Source organism: Melanostigma gelatinosum (assembly GCF_949748355.1).
Source record: "Melanostigma gelatinosum genome assembly, chromosome: 24".
NCBI lineage: Eukaryota > Metazoa > Chordata > Actinopteri > Perciformes > Zoarcidae > Melanostigma > Melanostigma gelatinosum.
Window position 1 is genome coordinate 1,766,995 of NC_136657.1, and position 23,037 is coordinate 1,790,031.

At 41.0% G+C, this 23,037-nt stretch overlaps 1 protein-coding gene across 1 annotated transcript in view; it reads left to right on the forward strand.

Annotated features, from left to right (window-relative positions):
* Positions 1-22,799: 22,799 nt before the first annotated feature.
* Positions 22,800-23,037, forward strand: part of LOC306797448 (neural cell adhesion molecule 2-like) — a gene marked incomplete at both ends in the record, with an annotated part of 117,008 nt that continues 116,770 nt past the window's right edge. Inside the window, 2 exons of the mRNA XM_079296814.1 lie at positions 22,800-22,841; positions 22,893-22,955. Coding sequence (XP_079152940.1) covers positions 22,800-22,841; positions 22,893-22,955 — 105 coding nt within the window. The remainder of the gene's footprint in view (positions 22,842-22,892; positions 22,956-23,037) is intronic.

The following is a 23,037-nucleotide window of genomic DNA, read 5'->3' on the forward strand; positions in this document are numbered from 1 at the left end:
AAAGAGGAAACGAGAGTGAGCATCAGACTGGGAAAACAAGAGGAAATATGATGAAAAGTATGTGTGTCTGGGCTTCACTTGGATTGGCAACGCAGATTCCCCAAAGCCACAGTGCGTGGTGTGCAGTGAGGTTCTGGCTAACAGTCTGAAGCTCTTATTTACGTCGCCACCTGAACACCAAGCATGCCAGTGCAAGTCAAAAGCCCCTTACATTGTTTATATCGAAATTGGAGGAGTTACAAAACAGCCAAAAACAACTGGAGTCTCATTCATGTGTTGGTCTATAAATGACGCACTACGGGCTTCATATCTGGTTACAGAATAGCGAGAAAGGGGCTACCGCACACAATCGCCGAAGACGTGAGCTTGCCAGCTGCCAGAGAGATGGTGGAATGTATGATTGGGGAGAAAGAAGCAAAAAAGTTGTGCATGATCCCGGTGTCCAACAACACTGTGTCGCTGCATCGATGCTTTGTCCGAAGACATCCTGGCTACATTAATTGTAAATTAAATGTGATAATCTGCCTCTGAGCCTGTGCGTGTGTGCTCGCCATCAGTATTGCTCTTTAAAAGTGACGCCTTGTGTCACTGAAAGTTATTGAAACTTTGTTGCAGTGTTTCAGGGCGTTTTCACACCTTCAGTTCATTTGCTTTGTTCTGATTCAGGGATTAATATGATACAATGTTGCAGTTTGTGTTCACACTGCAACATTTAACAGCGGACTAAATATTGTAAACTAACGCCACGCGCGAGCAAACTGTTCTCTCATTGGTCCGATTCTTATGCGCTATGAAGGCTTAAAAGGCTCTGTTGCTTCTTTTTATTTTTTATTTTTTTAACGGGGGGGGGGTGCGCGAACCCGGTCGGGATGTAGAAGGGGGTGCGCGGCCTAAAAAGTTTGGGAACCGCTGGTCTAGCACATGCAACACTGAATGTTGTCATCTGGCGATTGCAATGTGCTGTCCTACGCTGTGACAAGACTGTGTGGATGAAGCGTGAGTTGTTAAAGGTCACATATGATGACAATGCACTTTTTCATGGTTTTTAAACATGAATATGTGTGTCCGATGTGTCCACAGATCCCCAAAGTTTCTCCATCTATCAGAAAACTTGATGATGAGCATATCTGAAATAGGTTCCGAATCGACGTCACTGCGGGCCGCATATACACATAGCAAAGAGTGTTCTTGTTCTGTTGTTGGCTGCAAGAACCTACGGAGAAGTCTTCATGTGAATGACTCCTCAGGGTGCGACTGAACCAGCTGTCTGTGACCCTCAAACTTGGAAGCTGTAAGTTTTGTCATTTTGATGTTGTTTCAGTTGTCGTTCATTGAGCAGACTTTGTCTGTCAACGCTGCGCTGCTAATGCGGCTAGCTTCAATCGTAGGCCCACCAGCTGGAGAATTGTTTTCATGTGCAACACTGAGAGAGACTCTGACTGTTAAGCCTCAATTGAAGGCAGTTCAGTAAGGATTTATGTTGTGTCTTTAGGCTGCACCACATCACCAAGACAAACTCCTTGTATGTGCTACTCGGCTATAAAAAGATTTTGGTGCACAAGTTACACTCCAAGTCAAATATTCTGTGCAGTTCATTTCGTCCTCCATACAAACTGATTCATCATTTTTTACACTGTAGCTGATGCCATAACTACTCGTGTACGATTAGGATGTTGTAGTAAACTATAACGTTTCCTCCCGTCGCCTTGATACTATTACATGACAGTCTCATCTAACACTCAATCTGCCATGTTTTACAGGTCATCTGAGTGACCTGATACTCGGTCGGGGACCATAACACGCTCATTCATTCTGGTGCCACAATAAGTTTTATTCTCTTCACAAATGCACTCTGAAAGGTGAGGAATCAAAAGGAATTGGGAGAAGCTCGAGGCCACAGTCACTGAACGTAGGCATTCACTACTGCAGATGTAAAAACAAACGCATTTAACTTACCAGAGCTGCTGTTCACTTTTTAAAGACAAAGTGCTTCCTCCTTTCTTTGTTAACAAAGAGTTTAATCTCACGGTTGTTCAGTAAATCCGTGTGTTTTAGTTCCAGTAAGAAGTCCTTCTCCATTCATGGAAGCCAGTGAAGACAGTCGAGCCTCCCTAGTTGTATTTCTTGAATAGGTTTTAATGTGTTTGAGGCTAAAAATGTCCGCTCCACAGAGGCAGCAGATATTGGGATTGTCACCGCCCAACACGTCGGGCTAGCCCACTGACCAATCATGTACTTGTAGGCCAGCTTGCAGGCGCTGGCACGTCAAAGAATACGCCCAACATGTCAAACTAAAGATCTTATTGGTTGAAGAATATGACAATCAACAATATCGTCCCCATTCACTTCAACTGCAAAGGGATTCACTTGTGAGTCTGCAGGCCTCTGCCTCTCTCCTTACCTAGAGACACAGAGGTGAGATCTGATTGGATAAAAGCTCTACTTAAAACAAGTTGCACTGGAAGCAGAGCAACTGAGGAAGACAAGAGCTGTGCAATGAGAAAATAAGATAATGGGAAAAATATTTTGATAAATTATAATACATGGAGTGTATTTAAGAAAAATTATTAAATTATAAAATAGATATAGCTTTGTGATTCTGTTAAGGCCAGCAGAGAAGGCCTTGCAGGCCCTGATGGCCCGCCACTGCTGTTGACACATTGTACATCATTAATTTGCTATAATTGTTTTTGCTATTTGTGTTTTTATTTGGTATATGTTCTAAATAAAACCATGTAAAAAAAAAAAGAAAAATACAAGGCCAACAATAGCAACATGCTCTAGTTAGCTAGCTAGTTAGCTAGCTTAGTTCTGTGACAAACTGTCATGTCCGTCTGTGCAGGTGCTGGAGATGCCCGTCCTGAACGTGTCCTTCGCTGCGTGTGGTTTCTTGGGGATCTACCACCTGGGTGCTGTGGGGGCCTTCCTCCGTCACGGGGACAACCTGCTGGGCTCCCTCGGGGCCTGTGCGGGGGCCTCGGCCGGGGCCCTGGTGGCTGCAGTGCTGATCACAGCTCCTGAGAAGCTGGAGGTTAGAGTGTTCGCCTCCTCGGTGGGGTTGGGGGAACCACCAGAGGGTATCTGAGGGGTTTCCAGAGGACCCAGAGAGAAATAGACAAATCAATTTAAATATAATTTAGAAAAATAAACAGTAACTTGTAGTCATACGTTTCCCTGTATTCAGTATTAGTTCCTCCTCTGTAGTGCTGTTCTCAGAGACTCAGCATCAAATATTCATCCTCTTAATTTGTAACTCTTACTGGCTCTTAAAAAATGTAGAAAAGATGATATTTGGAGAACACATGGATAGCTTAATTTGGATATTAAATAAAGATATGACTTCATAATTTAAAGATGAACTGTATCTGTCATGTTTCCTTACCTCCTCATACCTCACTCCTGGATCTGTCCCCGTTGTTTTAAAAAGCTAAATAAATTATTAGCATGACATCATCCAGCTAGCCAAACCTGTCTGGTGTGCAGCTAGTACAGAAGCTTTGCATGTACTGCTTCCCTTTCCCGCGAGTCTGCTGTCTGATTGTGAGGTCAGGCTGATCTGATATCAGCTCTTTGGCTGCAGAGCCAAATTAGCCAAAGTTCTCCTCTCAAACGGGTCTTGGAAGAGGAGTGCTCGCGCTGGCGCGGGCGCCTGTAGAGACTTCTCCTGACGAGAACGCGCAGCGAGGGGGGCAAAATATGTTTGGCCCCACTCTGAATCTATTTGAGGGCGCTGATTGGCTAAATTGTATGTCACTCATTTATATCTTCAATCAGCAATTGGCTAAACTGCTTCATAGACTCTTTTGGGCAAAAACGATTTTGCCCCCCAAGCTGCGCGTTCTCAGACGTGTTGTGCACACAGGCGGAGAGGACGAGCAGGAAAAGCATATATTTTGCGCAGATATCACATTTTACACACATTACTGGGTACATTCCACAGTTCAAAAACACAAATATTGACAATTTGTATAATTTATTATTATTATAATTTTTTTTTTTTGTGTGGCTCAAGGTGGGGCCATGCCCCATTGCCCTCTATTGACCAGCCGCCACTGCATTTGATTAGATTCGTTTTGGATCAGCTGTTCTTCTGTGGCCGAGAGTACCTCTGTTTATTTCACTTCTTTAAATGAAAGACCTGCATTGCAGTAAAAAAGGAAAACTACATTATAAACGGTCACATAACACTTTAGTTTTTTTCTTCTTTTTGCCTCATAGCTGAAGATCAGGGGCATAAAGAGGACGAAGACGGCCCACATTCCATCACACCTGCAAGGTGTCTGCAGTGGATCACAGGCCAGGGTCACATCCCACTTCTTCCATCAGAAAAGAAGGATTTTGCTGTAATGATCAAGTTTAACCATGACTGTACTGCAGACTTTGGGCATCACAGTGTTTGTTACCCTGTTGTGTCTGCATGTGCCAAGACTATTGTCCTATCTGTAAGACATATGAGGTCCTATGTCCAATTCAAAAAGGTTCTAATGGAGGCTTTTTCTCATCTAAAATTGTGTAGACCAGGGGTGTCAAACATCCGGCCCGCCACGTCATTTTATGTGGCCCACGAATCCGTCAGATAAAAAATAAATAAATTTAAAGTTAGACTTGATAATAAAAATATCCCCATAGTCGAAATTACGAGATAGAAAGTCGAAGTTATGAGATAGAAAGTCATAATGGTGAGATAGTATGTCGAAGTTATGAGATAGAAAGTCGAAATTACGAGATAGAAAGTCGAAGTTATGAGATAGAAAGTCGAAATTACGAGATAGAAAGTCGAAGTTATGAGATAGAAAGTCATAATGATGAGATAGTATGTCGAAGTTATGAGATAGAAAGTCGAAATTACGAGATAGAAAGTCAAAATGATGAGCTAGTAAGTTGAAGTTATGAGATAGAAAGTCGAAGTTATGAGACAGTAAGTCGAAGTTATGAGCTAGAAAGTCAAAATGATGAGATACTTAAACACACAGTCACAGAAGCAGCTCTTTGGCTGGTTACTGTACACTTGACATGGAAATGTATTGTGACTACATTGAAGACTACTTTAAACGTTTACAAAACATGAAATACTTCACAGGATTTTAAGCATTGAACAAAGTTATTGTAATAACTTGTTTGATATTTGTCTTTGATATTTTCTTTCATAGTTTGATAGAGTAATGTGGGTTTCTTAATCCTAAATTAAAAGGATTTAAGTTCTCATAACAGAAATGTGCTTAAATATATTTTTACATTTAGATAACTGCATGTACAATATGTATACACTTGAATAAACAATAATCAAATGCAGAGACAGTTATTTACCAATATGTTAGGAGTAGTTACATTTATACAGTCTTACATGTACAACCGGCCTTTGAGGGCGACCGTCATGCTGATGTGGCCCGGAGTGAAAATTTGTTTGACACCCCTGCTCTAGCTAGCTAGCTCAAATAGTGTCGTGTTTTCAGCCATCGCCTCTACTTTAGAAAAATGCACAGAGTCCGTGCGCATGCGTATTCCAGCAGTAAACACTGAGTTGTATTTTTGTGAACATACAGAAATAATGTGCTCTGCTCTCATTATGATGTCCTGTGAGCTTCTTGTGGACAGCACACAGTCTATGCCATAGTTTATCAATTGAAGACACCAGAGATTTTACTGTTATCCATGAGACGCTCAGTTACAATATAGCTTCCCACCACCTGGTGGCGGTAACGCGTCAGTCAGTTGTTTAACAAGCTGCAATAAGCAGAAGAAGACACTCAGCTAGCCGCTAGCCTGTAGCGAAAGTTATGGATAAGTTATTAAAAAGAAAAAATGAAGACGACAGTGGTGCCATACCCCCCAAAAGTCTAAATGTGTGCGCAAGTACAACCCTGACTTTCTTCAGTACGGCTTTGTGAACGGAGGCAACGAGGCAGAGCCGAGTGCTCAGTGTGTGGAATGTGAGCTAATGCTATCAAACGAAGCACTGAAGCCTTCAAAAATAAAGCGACACCAAGCGACGAAACATCCAACGCTCGTGGGAAAGTCTGTTGGGCTTCTTGTTGTGTATGCAGGTTTACATACACATGATAATAAATGTCTTTGTGATCATCACATTGTATCATCTCATTTATTTAACAAGGGTTTTGCCTGTTCAACACCGGCATCCTCGATCCCCTCCCCTTCCGTTCCTACGGCTTGTTTGCGCAAATACGTCACAAAACATGTCCGTGTTTGGTATCCCAGCATGCCCAAAATCCTCATCTTTGCAAAGAAATCATCGATTTTCTTTCATTTCTTATGGTTTCTCCACAAAAGGAGCCCACACACAGACTGTGCAAAGTCGCCATAACCGCTGCAAGTCGTATCTTGCAGCATTTCGACGGAAAAAGATACATTACAGACCCGACAACGTGCTAGCGGATGTTACCATGGAGCTACTGCCTTCAGAAAACGGTAGTACTTATAGTACAAACCTTATCCTCCACATCTATAAGCCGTCAACCAACGTTTGAGTAACTGAGCTATTCTCATTTTCGTTCGTGCGCTCGGTCTAAGCCATTAAGCACAGCAAGTCCGCTACTCACACACCATGTCTACGACCATATATACATAGTTTTTGCAATTTGCAAATGCTAAAAATAAAAGGAAAATAATATAAAATCACAATATAAAGGGAGAAACACCTTTAGTGTGTCAGAATATCATGTGGGTACCATGTGTCCATTTGGGTCTCCAAATGTCCTTTTAGAGCTCCGCCTGGATCTCTTCATGGAAGAAACTCTGTAGAATGGTCATACTTTGTCCAATCTTCTTCCAATTTGAGGCAGTTGTTCACTGATAGTGTAGTTACAGCCCTATACTGTCCTTTACCTGTACAGATACAGCCACCGGCAGTTATTTATACTGAAAGATACTTTTTTATTTTATGCGGACAAAAATCTTAAATTTTTACTGACTCCAAAGGCCCACTGCTCTGTTTCTGTATGACCTACAGGTTGTCTGACACTTTTGATGCATATAGTCAGAGTGGGCCCCGGGACACTTTGTACTTGAAAAGTTGGGCCCGAGGTCAAAAAGGTTAAGAACCCCTGGTCTATAGTTCCATATTTACGACGTTTTATATGAGACATTGAATGCGTTGAAATAACGTCTTCGTGTAGACCACATATGAACGGCCAGCATAATATGATTTTGGAGAAATACGTTTAGAGTAACCAAAATCGCGTCTCTTTCAACCTACAACTGAACAAACCATCAATATTTTAAAACAAATTGGTGTTTTGTGACACGTTGATATTGTAACCGTAATTTAGCCGGTTCAAAAGATGGTTAAAATACGTCTAAGACTTTCAGACCCCATATCAAAGCTTTTTCAACCAGAAATCAACGTTGAAATCCGGGTTAGTGCTCACTGGGAATGACGACAGCATGGCTGACATCAGTTAACAGACACTGAAGTTGTTGGGCAAGAGTCAACCAACCAACAGGGCCGTCTTCTTGAGCCTTATGTGTCCGTTCGAAATTGTTTTGGCATTTCCTCTGCCAGGTGATGGTTTTGGAAGGTCTCATCTAAAATAAGTTGGGTTTTGATACCAACATAGATTGAATGTCCCTGTCTCTGTCAAGGAAGGTTGTGTTGAACTGTGAGCGCCATACAGCTGCACTGACGATTTCTTGAGAATTCATCTTATATCTGATCATCTTGACAATGAGTTGCCCTCACACCGAATTAGTTGACATTTGCTGCTGTGTGGCTCCTCAATCTGTGCCTCTCCATGTGCCAGGTGATCAAAGTGTGGAGAATTTCAGTATTAAACACATAAGTAGGATTAAATAACACCCCTAGTGGTGAGTAGAAGTGTCACAATATATGTTAGTCACAATATGTTTACAATATTCTTACCTATATGTTACAGTATATTAACTCATTGAATGTATTAAATCATAAAAGCATAGTCACTAAAGGTATTACAACACTGTAAGAATAGTTTTGAGGGTCAGACAGGGAGTCTGAGTGGGACATGCAGCAAATGGAGGATGTGGTCAGTGGGGAAGACAACTGACCAGAGGTGGAGCCAAGAAAAATGTTTTGCAAGGAGCAAAGCTGCTTCGCTAAAGGATCGATCCAGGGAGGGGACAAAATTCGAATGGAGCCAATCACTGATCGCAACGGAGGATCAGTCACACGTTTTATGACATATAAAAGACTGTTCTAGAGAGCATTCCTCAGACCACATCCGCCCCTCTTTTTCAGCACCTGGAGAAGTCAGACCTGTGAGGAGGACGCGTGCGTGCGGTCTCTGTTCTCGAGAATATTACAATTGATAGTTGATTCAGTTTGTAAGTCAACTTTGTGTGGTACATGAAATGTTGTTTAATTTTAAACCGGATCCAGTTCCATTTTTCTGATGCGCGTTAAACCCGAACAAAAGTATGGCATAAAGGATTTGTATTTGATCTATTATTAATGTTATTGTCATTGTTAGTCTTGTAATTCTTCTTCTTATTGTTTTTAATATCACTGCTAAATTTAATTAATCTAGTTTGTCTTTTTACACACAAAGAAATAGTGGTTGTCTTGAATATATGTCGCTGGATTTATTTTTCCCCGTCTCTCTGGATACTTGAATTTAATAGAGAATGCTACCTGCCTTAAGTATTCCAATATATCATTTCATTGGCCAAGGAAAGTTAAATTAATATTTGTGAACATTAGCTACTCCCTGAAGTTAATTCTTAAAACGGCCACAGAATGTTTGTTTAATTTGTTTTTTTTACACACTTTATTTTTTCGGCTTTTCACCAGACAGACAGACAGACAACACATACACAAAAACATAAATAAAAAAAATAAAAAAGAGGGATCTGCATTGCTCTGTCTCTTCAAAAACATGGTAACTCCTGTGAAAATATTCAGGTTGTGTGTTATCGTTGACATCGTCCATTTCTCCCACTTCTCACGACATCGCTCCACTTGAGCTCTTATTCTATGAGTTAATAATTCCATATCATACATTTCAGTCACAATTTTCAGCCATCCATCTTGTGATGGTGGTTCTGCCTTGTGCCATCTCTTCGTGATAGCCTTCTTGCAAGCTGCTAGCAAGATCTTCAGTAAATACCTGTCTTCTCTTAACACAGTGTCTGTTGTCAGATTACCTAAGTAGAGAAACATACATGACTTTGGTATATCATAGCCCAGAATTTGGACTATAACCATTTGGACATTTCCCCAAAACTGTACAATTTCCGGACATAGCCAAAATACATGGTGGTTTACATGTACTGCCCCACATTTCCTCCAACATGGCTGGACAACAGACATTTATTTGTAATTTGGGGAGTAATAAAGAATCCGATTACATTCTTCCAACAATGTTCTCTCCAAGTACGCGAGGATGTTGAAGACTGTTGTGTCCTCCAGATATTCAACCATTCATCCTCTGTAATGTTCACACCAAGTTCTTGTTCCCATTTCAGTTTTACATAAAAAGTTGCATTTTCAAATTTTTCCATCAGATGTTGACATACAGTCGATATGATTCTATACTTCTTTGCGTTGTACACTCCTATTATGGTTCTAATTGTTCCATTTTTATCCAAGTTCATTTTGTGCTTTATTTCTCTGTCGAAAATGTCCCTTAATTGCAGATATCTGAAGTGGTCCTGGTTATTTAGTGAGTATTTGTCTTTCAGCTCCTGGAAACTCACAACGCTCCCGTCTTTAATAACTGTGCATATTGCTGTTATCCCATGTGAAATCCATTGTTTGAACCTCAGATCGAGAGTACCCGGGATAAAATGTCTATCATAGGCTGTCCATCGTAGAAGCCTGAGCTCTTCTTCTAATCTGTATTTTCTTATCAGTCTAAACCACATCTCTAATGTAAATCGGGTGACAACATCCTGTAATTTCCCCACTGAGGGACTAATAAAGGATTCTCTTATCTTATCTTATCTTAACATCCATCTGGTCAAGAAAATCTTTTGCTATATTTCTGTCTCCGATAAGGCTTTGAATATCCCTTCCTTCTATATATTGTTCTAGGTTTTTCCATTTAGCTTCATAATCATTGGTACACCAATACATTACTGGTCTAATTTGAGCTGCATGAAAATATGCCCTAAGATTTGGTAATGACATGCCCCCTTTATCTTTTCCAATCTGTAATGTTTCATATTTGACCCTTGGCCTTTGACCATTCCATATAAACCTTGAGATAACTTTATCCCAGGTTCTAAATTGTTTCTCAGGGATCTCGATTGGTAGTGACTGAAAGAGATAGAGGAGTCTTGGAATTATGCTCATTTTTATAGTGTCTCTCTGTGAACTAAAATAGTGGAAGAACAGCCCCACCTCTCCAAATCATTCCTCATGTCCTGATCCACTTTATTATAGTTGGCTTTATGTAGTTCATCAATACTTTTTGTTGTAGTAACCCCAAGATATGTCATTCTTTTAGAACTCCAATTTAAGTTCAGTGTTCGTTGTGTAGTTTCGGTTGGTTTGTAGTTCAGTGTTAAAATCTCTGTTTTTGACAAGTTCAATTTATATCCAGAGTAAGAGCCAAAAGTCCAATGACATGTTCTTCGTTTCCGACCTTTATCCCTTTCAGGTCTTTATTCTGCCTATTTGCTTGTGCCAGAGGTTCTATAAAAATTGCAAATAGAGTCGGTGAAAGACAACATCCCTGCCTGGTAGACCGTTCGAATGCTATACTATCAGTCAGACTGCCATTTATTTTTATCCTTGCTGTTGGGTTTTGGTAAAGTGTTTTAACACATTGAATAGCTTTTTCATTTAGTCCAAATTTCTCAAGTACCTGATACAGAAATGTCCAGTTTACACTGTCAAATGCCTTTTCTGCATCAAGACTTATTAGGGCTGCATTGATATTTTTATGGTTAATATGTTCAATTATATGTCGGGTTCTCCTTATGTTATCTTGGGTTTGGCGCCCCTTGATGAAGCCCGTCTGGTCTTCATCGATAATATCATTCATAAAGTGCTCACACCTTTTTTGCAATAATCGAGCTATATAATTTATAATCTATATTAAGAATTGATATAGGTCTGTAACCAGAGCAGGTGTCACTATTCTTTCCCTTAGGAATCACTGTTATTACAGCGTCCTTCCAAGATGGTGGGAGTTCACCATGGGCAAGCGTATAGTTAAATGACGGCTCAAGTATTGGTAGAAGTAGTTCACTAAACGTTTTGTACCACTCCGCTAGTAAACCATCAGTGCCAGGGGATTTATTTATTTTCAGTCTACCCATAGCTTTCCCTATTTCTATTTTTGTAATGGGTGAAGTCAAAAGGTCATTCTGGTCTTTCCCAATTACTGGTAGGTCTAGTGGCTCTAGAAAAGTTCTAATTTGGTCCTTGTCAGCGGATGGAGGTTGGCAATACAAATTTTGGTAATAGTTCCTAAAAATGGTTTCAATCTCCCTAGGTTCACAGACTATTTGATTTGTAACCGTATCCCTTATCTTATGGATTGTCCTTTCTGCCTGTTGTTTTTGTAGTCTTTTTGCCAGTAGTTTATTTGCTTTGGGTCCCACCTCATAGTAAGATTGTTGAAGAAATCTTGTTTTCTTTTCTATCTCTGTAGTTAGTAGCTTGCCTATGTTGCCTCTAATTTCTTTAATTTTTGGTAGCAGTGTCGAGTCGCGGGTATTTTTGTGCTGTTGTTCGATTTCAAGCAGTTTTTCCTTTTCCTTCTTGTATGTTTCTTCTTCAGCTCTCTTGATAGCTGCTGTCTTAACAATACGTTTCCCTCTCATAACTGCTTTAAGAGCGTCCCACAAGATGGTAGGATTAACCTCTCTATTGTCATTTTCTTTTTGGTATGTTTCAATCTCTGTTTTGATCTCAACAACGGACTTATAATTTAATATTCCAAAATTTAACCTCCATAACGTTTTTTTGTCCTGTGGTTTTAGCTTGACATTAAGATAAACTGCACAGTGGTCCGACACGTCTGCTGCTCCAATTTCACACTCCATAACTCTATACATGTCCTTTTTATTCATAAAAAAATAGTAAATTCTAGCGTAACTATGATTAGGTGCCGAGTAGTGTGTATAGTCCCTTTTAGTGGGGTGGAGCTCTCTCCAAATATCAACTATACCAAATTCTTTGAATAAAGTATTGATCGTTTTTGTGACATGATTGGAATTTTTCTTGTTTGTTGTGTCTAGATTACTATTCATAACAATGTTAAAGTCACCTCCACATATTAGTATTCCCTCCGTTTCGAGAATCTGTTTCACTGAGTTAGATATGAGAACAGTCACACCTCTTCTACAACCCTGGTGAAATGAACTATAAAATATATTTGCACAGCCAAACCTCTTAAGCTTCTCATGTCCCTGCCTAGACAAGTGTGTCTCCTGTAGGTATATAATCTATGCCTCATCTTTCCTTATTTTTGTCATTATTTTCCGGCGTTTAACAGGATTATTCAAACCGTTCACATTCAACGACAGTATCTGAATATTATTCTCTGTCATTTTTATTGATGAAGTCAAGTTGCAATCCATACCCAAACAAAAAAACAAAACATGAAACAGAAAACAATCGCACATAGAACAATGTGACTTCAAAAAAAAAAGGATGTAACTTGCCATCCTTGGGTTCCCTGTTGGTGGGAGGAGGGTAGAGTCCCTCTCTACAGGGGCCCTCCCTATGGTGAAGAAATACCTACTAACTGGTGTCCAACATTCAGCGCAGACATGATGTGCTTCCTCCATCGGTTCCGAAACATATTTAAATGAGTCGTAAGTCTTTCTAAATATATTAGCCGGGATTTGCATATTGTCAGTTGGGAGAGACCATACCAATCTAAACAAATAAAAAAGTCAGAGCCTCAACCTTCAGACGTCAGGTTGGAAAATAGCAGTACAAATAACAGAATATGTCTCTGTCTCTCCCATTGCCTGTTTCACAGTGACATATCCCTATGTCCCTGTTTTGTGGTATGAAAAAACCCAGTTCAGACAGTGATTATTACTTATCTGGTCCACTTCACTCCAATCTCTTCGTTTTAAGGCGGTGGGCTCCGTCTGAACTCGGTGAGCTTCTCTCTGGCACGCTGGGCTGCGCTGTCTGTCGCGTCGGTACGTTTCCATGGCAACACCTCGTTCAGCCTCTCCTCCACGGCAGCCGCGGTGTTCACCCTCTCCGTCACCGCCACCTTTATCCCACGTTTGTTCAGGTCTCGTGCTGCTTCGTCGGCGCTCTCGTAGATCCGCAGTCCGGCGTCCCAGTACACTCGTATCTTGGTATGGGGCGTCTGGTACCGGATCCCCTTCTCTTTCAGTACCGCTTTGATCTACATGTTTAACAATAAATCAACAGACAAGCTCCTTTATGAGGCTGCTGGCAAGAGACAGAAGATGTCCTCTTTTACAGATTCAACTAAATCTTTCATGGCTCTAGAAAATGGAGTGTTTATTAAGTCAAAAAAAAGTGGATCAGCCAAACGGAAAAAACGGATCAGCTCTGCATTAATAGCTGCAGCTGGCGCCTCACCACCTCCAGCAGCTGGGCCCACAGCAGCTCCCACCCCAGCCTCCGCCACCACTGCTGCGGTGTCAGATCACCAACATCTTGAAGTTGTTGAAGGAGTGCTCGTTGATGTACTTCATCTGGTTGGCCTCCAGCTACACGTAGAACACGGATAAGTTGCTGATGCTGCCGAACATGACCGCCACGCACTCGCACGACTGGTAGTAGAGCTCGTCGTTGCGGCACTCGCGCTGCAGGAAGTGGGCGGCGACGTCTTTGGGCAGGATGTTGTGGAGCAGACGGCGGTTGTAGGCCTGCAGCTCCTCCATCTCCTCTGTGGCCTGTCGGGATCCAATGCAGAAGGTAGTCTTTACTTTGGTGGTGAAATATATAAACTACTGTTAAATGGATTTCCATGAAAAGTAGGGAGAGATGTTCGTGGTCCCCAGAGCATGAACCCTCATGACTCTTTATGTAGCGCCACCAGCAGGTCGATTATTGTTGGAATGCTGTTAAGCATTCCAACTATTGTTCTTCGAATCTTTGTTCAACTTCTATTTCTTCCGTCGCACCTCTTCTTCTCCTTCATATTTTAAGCTACAGAAACCGTTAACTAGAAACTATTAAAATGTTCAGCTCTTTCACCAGAGGTCTGCTATGACTTTTCATATTTCTAACCTTTAAACTTTTTGAATTATTAAGCTTTTTATTTTCAATGGGATCTCTATGGAGAATATTTTCAAATGGCTTCAGGCACACAGGTGTTTGCGATTGAGCCAATTAGTGATGTTGATAAACACACAGACTCACAGACACAGGTCTTTCCCCCCTCCACACACACACACACGCCATTTTAAAATAAAAGCCCCACAGAATGAATCCTAACTGAAATGCTTGTGATGAGCCTGTCATTTAATAACCGGTTTGTGTTTATCTAACATTATGATTCTGTCCCCTCTCCCCTTCTCCCCCACACCCCACACCCCATTTCAAAATAAAAGCCCCAGAGAGTGAATTCTAACTGAACTGCTTGTGATGAAGCCTGTCATTTAATAACCTCTGTTTATGTGTCAAACATGATGATTATGTCTCCTCTCCCCCTCCCTCCCCCACCCAGCACCACCCTTTCAAAATAAAAGCCCCATGGATAAACTGTATGTAAACAATAAGCTCAAAATTAGGCTTTTTTGTTGAAATAATGAATGCTCTAACTAATACTGCGACAACTACTACTGCTAATATTTCTAGTATTACTACTACTACTGCTGCTACTACAACTTTTGCTGTTGCTACTATTACTAGTGCTATTACTGCTACCATCAATATTTTGCTACAACTACTGCTTTTACTACCACTACTACTATTACTTATACTACAACTGCTACTACTACTATTCATGCTACTACCAGTATGAATACTACTACAGCTATTAGTATGACTGCTACTAGTACTACTACCACTGCTACTTCAAAAACTGACTTTACTATTACTACTACTACTACTTATTATACTACTACTGTTATATAAAATACTACGACCACTACTACAGCTATTACTACGACTACTGATACTACTACTTCTACTACTTCTTCTAATTGCTAATACTTTGACTACAACTTCTACTACGACTACAAATATCACTAGTGCTACAGCTAGTACTTATTCAAATGCTACACATACTTATACTGCTAATAATACTTCTACTACAACTTCTACGACTACTACAACAAATATCACTACCGCTGGAATTCTTTTAAGCTACAGAAACCGTTCGAATATCAAAATGTTCAGCTCTTTCAGGAGAGGGGTGATATAACTTCATATTTGTAATCTTTCAACGTTTTGAATTATTAAGCTTTTTGCAATTTTTAAAAAATTGGATATCTATTTTCAGCAATGTTTTTGAGATTCATTTCAGCTTTCAGCATTCCAACGCATTTTCAGCAGGAAATGCATTTTCTAGTTTAGTTAAACATCTTGGCATCTACCTGTCTGTAAAATATACAATAACTAGAAAATGCATTTCCTGCTGAAAATGCGTTGGAATGCTGAAAGCTGAAATGAATCTCAAAAACATTGCAAAAACAATAGCTGTAGTAGTATTACTACTTTTAGTAGCATGAATAGCAGTCGTAGTAGTAGCAGTTGTCGTATAAGTAATAGTAGTAGTGGTAGTAATAGCAGTAGTGGTAGTAATAATATTGATGGTAGCAGTAGTAGCAGTAATAGTAGCAACAGCAAAAGTGATCGTCGAAGTAGTAATACTATATTAGCAGCAGCTTTTTAACAAAAAAGCCTAATTTTGAGCTTGTTTAAATAGTTAATCCATGGGGCTTTTATTTTGAAAGGGTGGTGCTGGGTGGGGGAGAGGAGACATAATCATCATGTTTGACACACAAACAGGTTATTAAATGCCTGGCTTCATCACAAGCATTTCAATTAGAATTCACTCTTTGGGGCTTTTATTTTGAAATGGGGTGTGTGTGTGTGGGGGGGGGTCCTCTAAAAGTCTCTAAGACCTGAATGACTGTATGAGAGAGAGACATAGACAGGGAGAGAGAGAGAGAAGAAAGAATTAGTGAGAGAGAGAAGAAAGAATTTGTGAGAGAGAGAGAAGAAAGAATTTGTGAGAGAGAGAGAGAAGAAAGAATTTGTGAGAGAGAGAGAGAGAGAGAGAGAGAGAGAGAGAGAGAGAGAGAGAGAGAGAGAGAGAGAGAGAAGAAAGAATTTGTGAGGAGAGAGAGAGAAGAAAGAATTTGTGAGGAGAGAGAGAGAGAGAGAGAAGAAAGAATTTGTGAGAGAGAGAGATAAGAATTTGTGAGGAGAGAGAAGAAATAATTTGTGAGAGAGAGAAGAAAGAATTTGTGAGAGAGAGCGAGAGAGAAGAAATAATTTGTGAGAGAGAGAAGAAATAATTTGTGAGGAGAGAGAGAAGAAAGAATTTGTGTGAGAGAGAGAAGAAAGAATTTGTGAGAGAGAAGAAAGACTTTGTGAGAGAGAGAGAGAAGAAAGAATTTGTGAGAGAGAGAGAAGAAAGAATTTGTGAGAGAGAAGAAAGACTTTGTGAGAGAGAGAGAGAAGAAAGAATTTGTGAGAGAGAGAGAAGAAAGAATTTGTGAGAGAGAGAGAAGAAATAATTTGTGAGAGAGAAGAAAGAATTTCTGAGGAGAGAGAGAAGAAAGAATTTGTGAGAGAGAGAGAGAGAAGAAATAATTTGTGAGAGAGAAGAAAGAATTTGTGAGGAGAGAGAGAAGAAATAATTTGTGAGAGAGAGAGAAGAAAGAATTTGTGAGGAGAGAGAGAAGAAATAATTTGTGAGAGAGAGAGAAGAAAGAATTTGTGAGAGAGAGAGAAGAAAGAATTTGAGAGAGAGAGAAGAAAGAATTTGTGTGTGTGTGTGTGTGGGGGGGGGGGGTGGAGGAGGGGGGGGGAAAGACCTCTGAAGATCCCTAAGACCTGAATGACTGTATGAGACACAGAGAGATAGAGGGAGAGGAGTGTATGTGCGCGTGTGTCTGTGAGTCTGTGTGTTTATCAACATCACTAATTGGCTTAATCAAGAACACCTGTGTGCCTGAAGCCATTTGAAAATATTCTCCATAGAGATCCCATTGAAAATAAAAAGCTTAATAATTCAAAACGTTTAAAGGTTAGAAATATAAAAAGTCATAGCAGACCTCTGGTGAAAGAGCTGAACATTTTAATAGTTGAACGGTTTCTGTAGCTTAAAAAATGAAGGAGGAGAAGCGGTGCGACGGAAGAAATAGAAGAAGTTGAATAAAGAAACAGGATAACAATAGTTGGAATGCTTAACAGCATTCCAACAATAAAGAAACAGGAAAACAATAATGCTTAACAGCATTCCAACAATAACACTGTACTCCCACTAATGTACATCAGGAAGAGGATGAATGTAGAAGGCACATGTGAGATGAAAAGTCTTTGAGAGATATGTTTGTCTTCCTCTGCTGGTAATTAACCAGCATTGCAAGTATATGAAGGAGCAACTGTATACAAAAAAAGAAAAGACAGAAGTTTTTTTTTTCAGGATTTTGTGGATCCAGACCAATCTATCCAAATTTATTTTCCACCATGTTGAATTGGGTCCAAATGTGTTTTCTTTTCCGACAAAACTTGAACAATTGACTATTTGTGATTGAAAAGAGCGAAACAGCTTTAAAAAAAAGTGGATTATCCAAAAGGGAAATAACGGATCAGCCTCTGCACAATCAGCTCCAGCTGTCTCCTCACCACCAGGAACAGCTGGTGCGTCACACACACGCACGCACACACACACACACACACACACACACACACACACACACACACACACACACACACACACACACACACACACACACACACACACACACACACACACACACACACACAAGGTTTTCCTGTATGAGTGTAAAGATGAACTCTGCAGGAACATTGACACAAAGAACAAGCTGCTCTCTAAATCTTAGCTCATCAGCGTTAGCATGTGTTGCCAGCAGCTGATTAGCATTAGCGTAGCGCCAGCACAGTGATAACGATGCTGTCAGCTTAATCACATGACAGAGGTGAGGCCTCCGGTCTCTGTGGCGATGGACGTTTCAGTCTCACCTTGTTCCGTTCGTGCGCTCGCTGCAGAAGGGGTGGAACAGAGGAGAGCCAATCAGCTGTCAGAACATCTGCACACGGTCAAAGATCCACACTCACACGTACACACACACACACACACACACACACACACACACACACACACACACACACAGCAGCGGTGACTCACCCATCGTCGATGGCGTTGGCCGTCACCTCCATGATGAGGACGCGTAGAGCAGCTCGATGAAGAGCATGAGGAAGAGTTTCCCGATTTCACACCTCTCCTGAAAGAGCTGAACATTTTGATATTCGAACTGTTTCTGTAGCTTAAAAGAATTCCAGCGGTAGTCATATTTGTTGTAGTAGTCGTAGAAGTTGTAGTCGAAGTATTATTAGCAGTATAAGTATGAGTAGCATTTTAATAAGTACTAGCTGTAGCACTAGTGATATTTGTAGTCGTAGTAGAAGTTGTAGTCAAAGTATTAGCAATTAGAAGAAGTAGTCGAAGTAGTAGTATCAGTAGTCGTAGTAATAGCTGTAGTAGTGGTCGTAGTATTTTATATAACAGTAGTAGTAGTATAATAAGTAGTAGTAGTAGTAATAGTAAAGTCAGTTTTTGAAGTAGCAGTGGTAGTAGTACTAGTAGCAGTCGTACTAATATCTGTAGTAGTATTCATACTGGTTGTAGTGTGTGTGTGCTGCTGATCTGCAGGAAGATGGAGCAGGCCAGCAGACTGAGCAGCACGCAGGACGAGAAGTACTGCGAGACGGAGACAGGGATAAGGTTTAATGTCTGGTAGTCAAGCTTTATGTTGTGTGATATAAACAGCAGATAAACCCGCAACATAAGCGCTCATTCACACATCACTGAACGAGCCAAACGTTAACATGTAAACCTGACATCACTCGCTCTGTGTTCTGCTGCTCACACACCGAACCCCTCGCCTGAAGCGCTGCCTCCTCAGAACCTACAGCTAGTGTCTCACTGTGGACGATCTGTTTTCTTCTTTATGTTGTTATAAAAGCAATAAAGTACTCACGCTTTCACTTCACAGCCACAAGAGACGGAACAAAATGAACATTTCGGCCTGGTTTCAACCCGTGACTGATGATGTCATACATGCAGAAAGCCTCCGTAGTGTGAAGTGTGTTCATGTTCATGTTCTGATGGTGTTTTGTGTTAACGAGGCTGCAGAAACATTCGTGACGGATGTATTTAATAAACTCATTGGTCACAATATGTGTGTGTTTGTTCAATACAAACCGTCGTTCTTGTCACATTATGGCACATGGTGAATTGAGTTAATAGTAAATATATAAGTCATAAAATACAGCTGTTATAAGTAAACGATGAACAGCTGATCAGCTGTGACGAGCCTCATATTTAAATAAAGCTCAGAGGTGACTGTTTCCTCGACTCCTCTCTTCCGAGGAAAGGAATGGAGGAGGCAGCCTCCAGAGATCAGGGCACACCTGTACCTCGGGTAGGCTGCACATGAGGGTGTCGTCTCCACACGGGCTCCGCTGTGTGTCCAGGCTGTAGTTGAGGAAGTGGGCGTCCATCCTGGACCACCATGGATCCAGGTCTCTGTGAAGACGTGGACTCAACAGTCACCGACCTCAGCCAGGAGCATGCTGGGTTGTGGCCTCGGGTCCTAGCTGGCTCAGCTTTTTATCAGTATTGTATCATACACCGTGCTGGATGTCTTTAAATGCAGCAGCAATGCTCGCTGCAGGCAGCTCACTGCAGGAAGCTCCTCAAAGACAAATAATCCATATCTGAAGGAGGTGTTAGGACTCATTGCGCTGATCACTATACAACTAATGTGCCTTTCATCTTACATCACAGTCCAAGCATGGAGGGGAATGGGTATCCAGGCGTGTGTGTGTGTGTGTGTGTGTGCGTTATCTAGAATAATCAGATCTCTATTATGAGGCAAACAAGTTTAAAAAAGCGCCGGCAGCGAGCTGTGTGTCAACAGAGCTCAGCCTGTCATGACACCCTGAGGGCTAAAGAGAGAGCTAATAATGAATGAATGAAGTTGTGTTCTGGCTCTCAGTGTGTGCATCTGTCTTTGTAATGAGATAGAAAAAGGTAATTGGGCGTGCTTGTGTGCTGGAGGGGGTTTCGCAGCAGTAGGTTGAGCCCACAGGGAGCATGCAGAGAATGTCTGCTGCTCTGTTTAACCCCGTGCAGCCATGTCTTCCTGCCTGCAGAGGGCAATGTAGCTCTAGTAAACCCTGCTCCACATTCAACAACACAGAGTTCTGGGAGTCTTCTCTATTCATCTGGACTGAATTTAAGGATGTTTCCAATAAATAAAGGAAGAAAATGTAGCTCAGGAGACTCTAAATCTGCTGTGTCCAGCCAGGAGCTGGAGGCTGGTTCTTAACTGAAGAACACGAAGCCTTCATCCTTTGAATGGACACTGTGTAGTGTATCATCATGTAAGTAAGCGGTGTAGAAAAGGAGAAAGTCGAAACATCTGATGAGCTTGTCTGAGTCTACGGAGCAGCTGCTAAATGTTCACAACGGCTGGTTGAATGTACATTTAATGCTGTTACGTGCAGAGATGCTGGCAGAAAAGGGCAGAACATTGTGAAAAACGTGGTGTCTTCATAGCACTCAAAGATTTTCATTCTTTTTTGACCAAATAAAACCCGTTATAGTCCACTTAGTTCTCTGCAGCTTTCAGCCACATCTTGTCGCCTTCAGCAACTCACAGTTTGCTCAGTTGTGGTTGGATGCTTTATTTGTTTTCACGTGACCAAAGTATGAAATGTCGTCAATGCACAAGTGTTCATGGATGGTCTTCCCCAGGCTCAGAGCCACTGGCTTAAAGCCTCACATTGCAGCTCGTGACAGCTGCTCCTCTTTGCTCGGACAGTTTGTGACAGCTAGCAGAGGTCGCGCAGAGTTACTTTCCCTTGAACGTGATTTATCTGCAGATGAGGAACTCTCTTTGTTGACTCGCATATCAAAGTGCTAATGCCTCGACCTTCTGTTATCCTTGACTAATCCTGCTAATTGAAATCCAATGTGACTCACCTTTATGTAGTGTTGCAATGCAGATTTAGTGACTTGGAAGTCCTTTTATGTGGCGTTTCCATTTGACTGTGTATCCCCAGAAGAGACGCTAAGATTATAACTGCTGGCTCATGAGATTTAGAAATCATTTGCACCTATTGGTGAAGATGAATACAGTTCATGTAAATGAAGAAACCACCCTGCAGAGCACTTGAGCCAAAGCCCTCGCTATCTAGTGCCCTTATCTACACTCTGCTGTGCTGATGGTGGACCTATTTCAGTGCCACATCAGATCACATTTCTGATCCAAATAGCCACAAATAAAAAGAGCTCAAGATGCTAAAACTCTCTCTAGAGCAGAGGAAATGCAGAGATGTGTTATTTTGCTGTGGGTTTGTCACTGAGCGACCCCTTTTACAAAAGTGAATACAACAATATCGAGAAGAGCTTGAAATGACACTTAAAGATGGAACAAAAAATAAACATGAAATCAGAAGATATTTATTGATTTATTCATCAAATGTTTGATTTTGTTATTGAAGCTGTTTTGACAAAAACGAGTAAATCGATGATTTGAAGTTCTCATCTTGTGAGGAAAGAGCCTGGAGACGTTCACATCAGGGAGTACAAAGTATAAAATAAATACCTGTTATACATCATATTTCTTGTCGTTTCCATGGTAACGTGATATGTTGCAGCAAAGTGCAGTCCCATTCATACCATCTCAAGCCCTCACAGTCGCTCACACACACACTTACCAGGTGACGTCAGTGAGTCTTTGAGGGTTCAGGGTTTGAGGGTTTAGGGGGATATTGGGATTTGGCCAGTATCCATCAGCCCACATGTGTCCTTGGGTGAGACACTGCATGTTTTTCTGCTCATCCATTATGAGCCTCTTCACATAAGGAGCTTTATTTCTCCTCATTCAAGGTGTAATGGGGAGCATACAAATAGCAGCTTCATGGTTAATTAAAGGCTGCTGATATTTTCTCTCCCATCCTGGAATTCAAAACAGTTTTTCCTTAAAGTAAAAGCACATATTACCAGCAGAACGTACTGTCAAAAGTCTCTAGTTCTCGCGCTTAATTAATCTGTGACATAATGAGATTGTTAATACTTTTTCGCAAGTCTTTTATTTCCTAAAATAGCTGTGTGGGTTTTTTAGCAAACACTCATGAAGGAGTGAACAGTGCATTTGTCAGGGACTATTTTGAAGCTGCGGATTGATACACATTTGGTGCTCGAGTGAGTATTTCCAGCTGCAGGACTGTGAGAACAGTTGTTCATGTTCATTGCAGTGAAAGAACCGTTTTCAATAATCATTTCGGTCGACACAAATAATGCGTGTTCGTTCAGTTATTGTGGGTTTTACTCTGGTCGTGGGATTTGTTTTTTGCTTGCTTAAGTCTCTCAGATGGAAGGAAATCATTTCTATCACTTCACTGTGTAAATACACTTCCACAGTTATGATTAAATCTTCACATAATATCGCTTGTTTGAAGTATCAAATTGCACACATCTTGTGATTTTCCCTGGTTTCTAAAGTAATGACACTTGTTAAATATATCAGACTACTAACGTGATAACAGCATTTCAATCAAAGGAAATGTTAGCAGTGAGTTGTCCACGTAAATAAAGAAGTTTGATGAATTCACCTGCAGCACTTAATTCTCCTGTCACCATTTGTACAGTACCACCATGTTCAAGAAGTATTACCTGATCTGCAAAAAGACTCTGACTGTCAGAGAGTAACCCCTGAGTGCGATGATTGTTCCACTTGTGTTGTCACAGGAAAGAGTTTGTGAGGAGAGTGCTCACAAGAGGCTGCAATCACCGGCCGAGAGGAAGCAACAGGTATGTGGTTGTTGTTGTTGTTGTGCGTTGACCTCAGGAAGTGTAGGAACCTGGAGCTGCGTGGGTCGAGAGCTCACGCCTC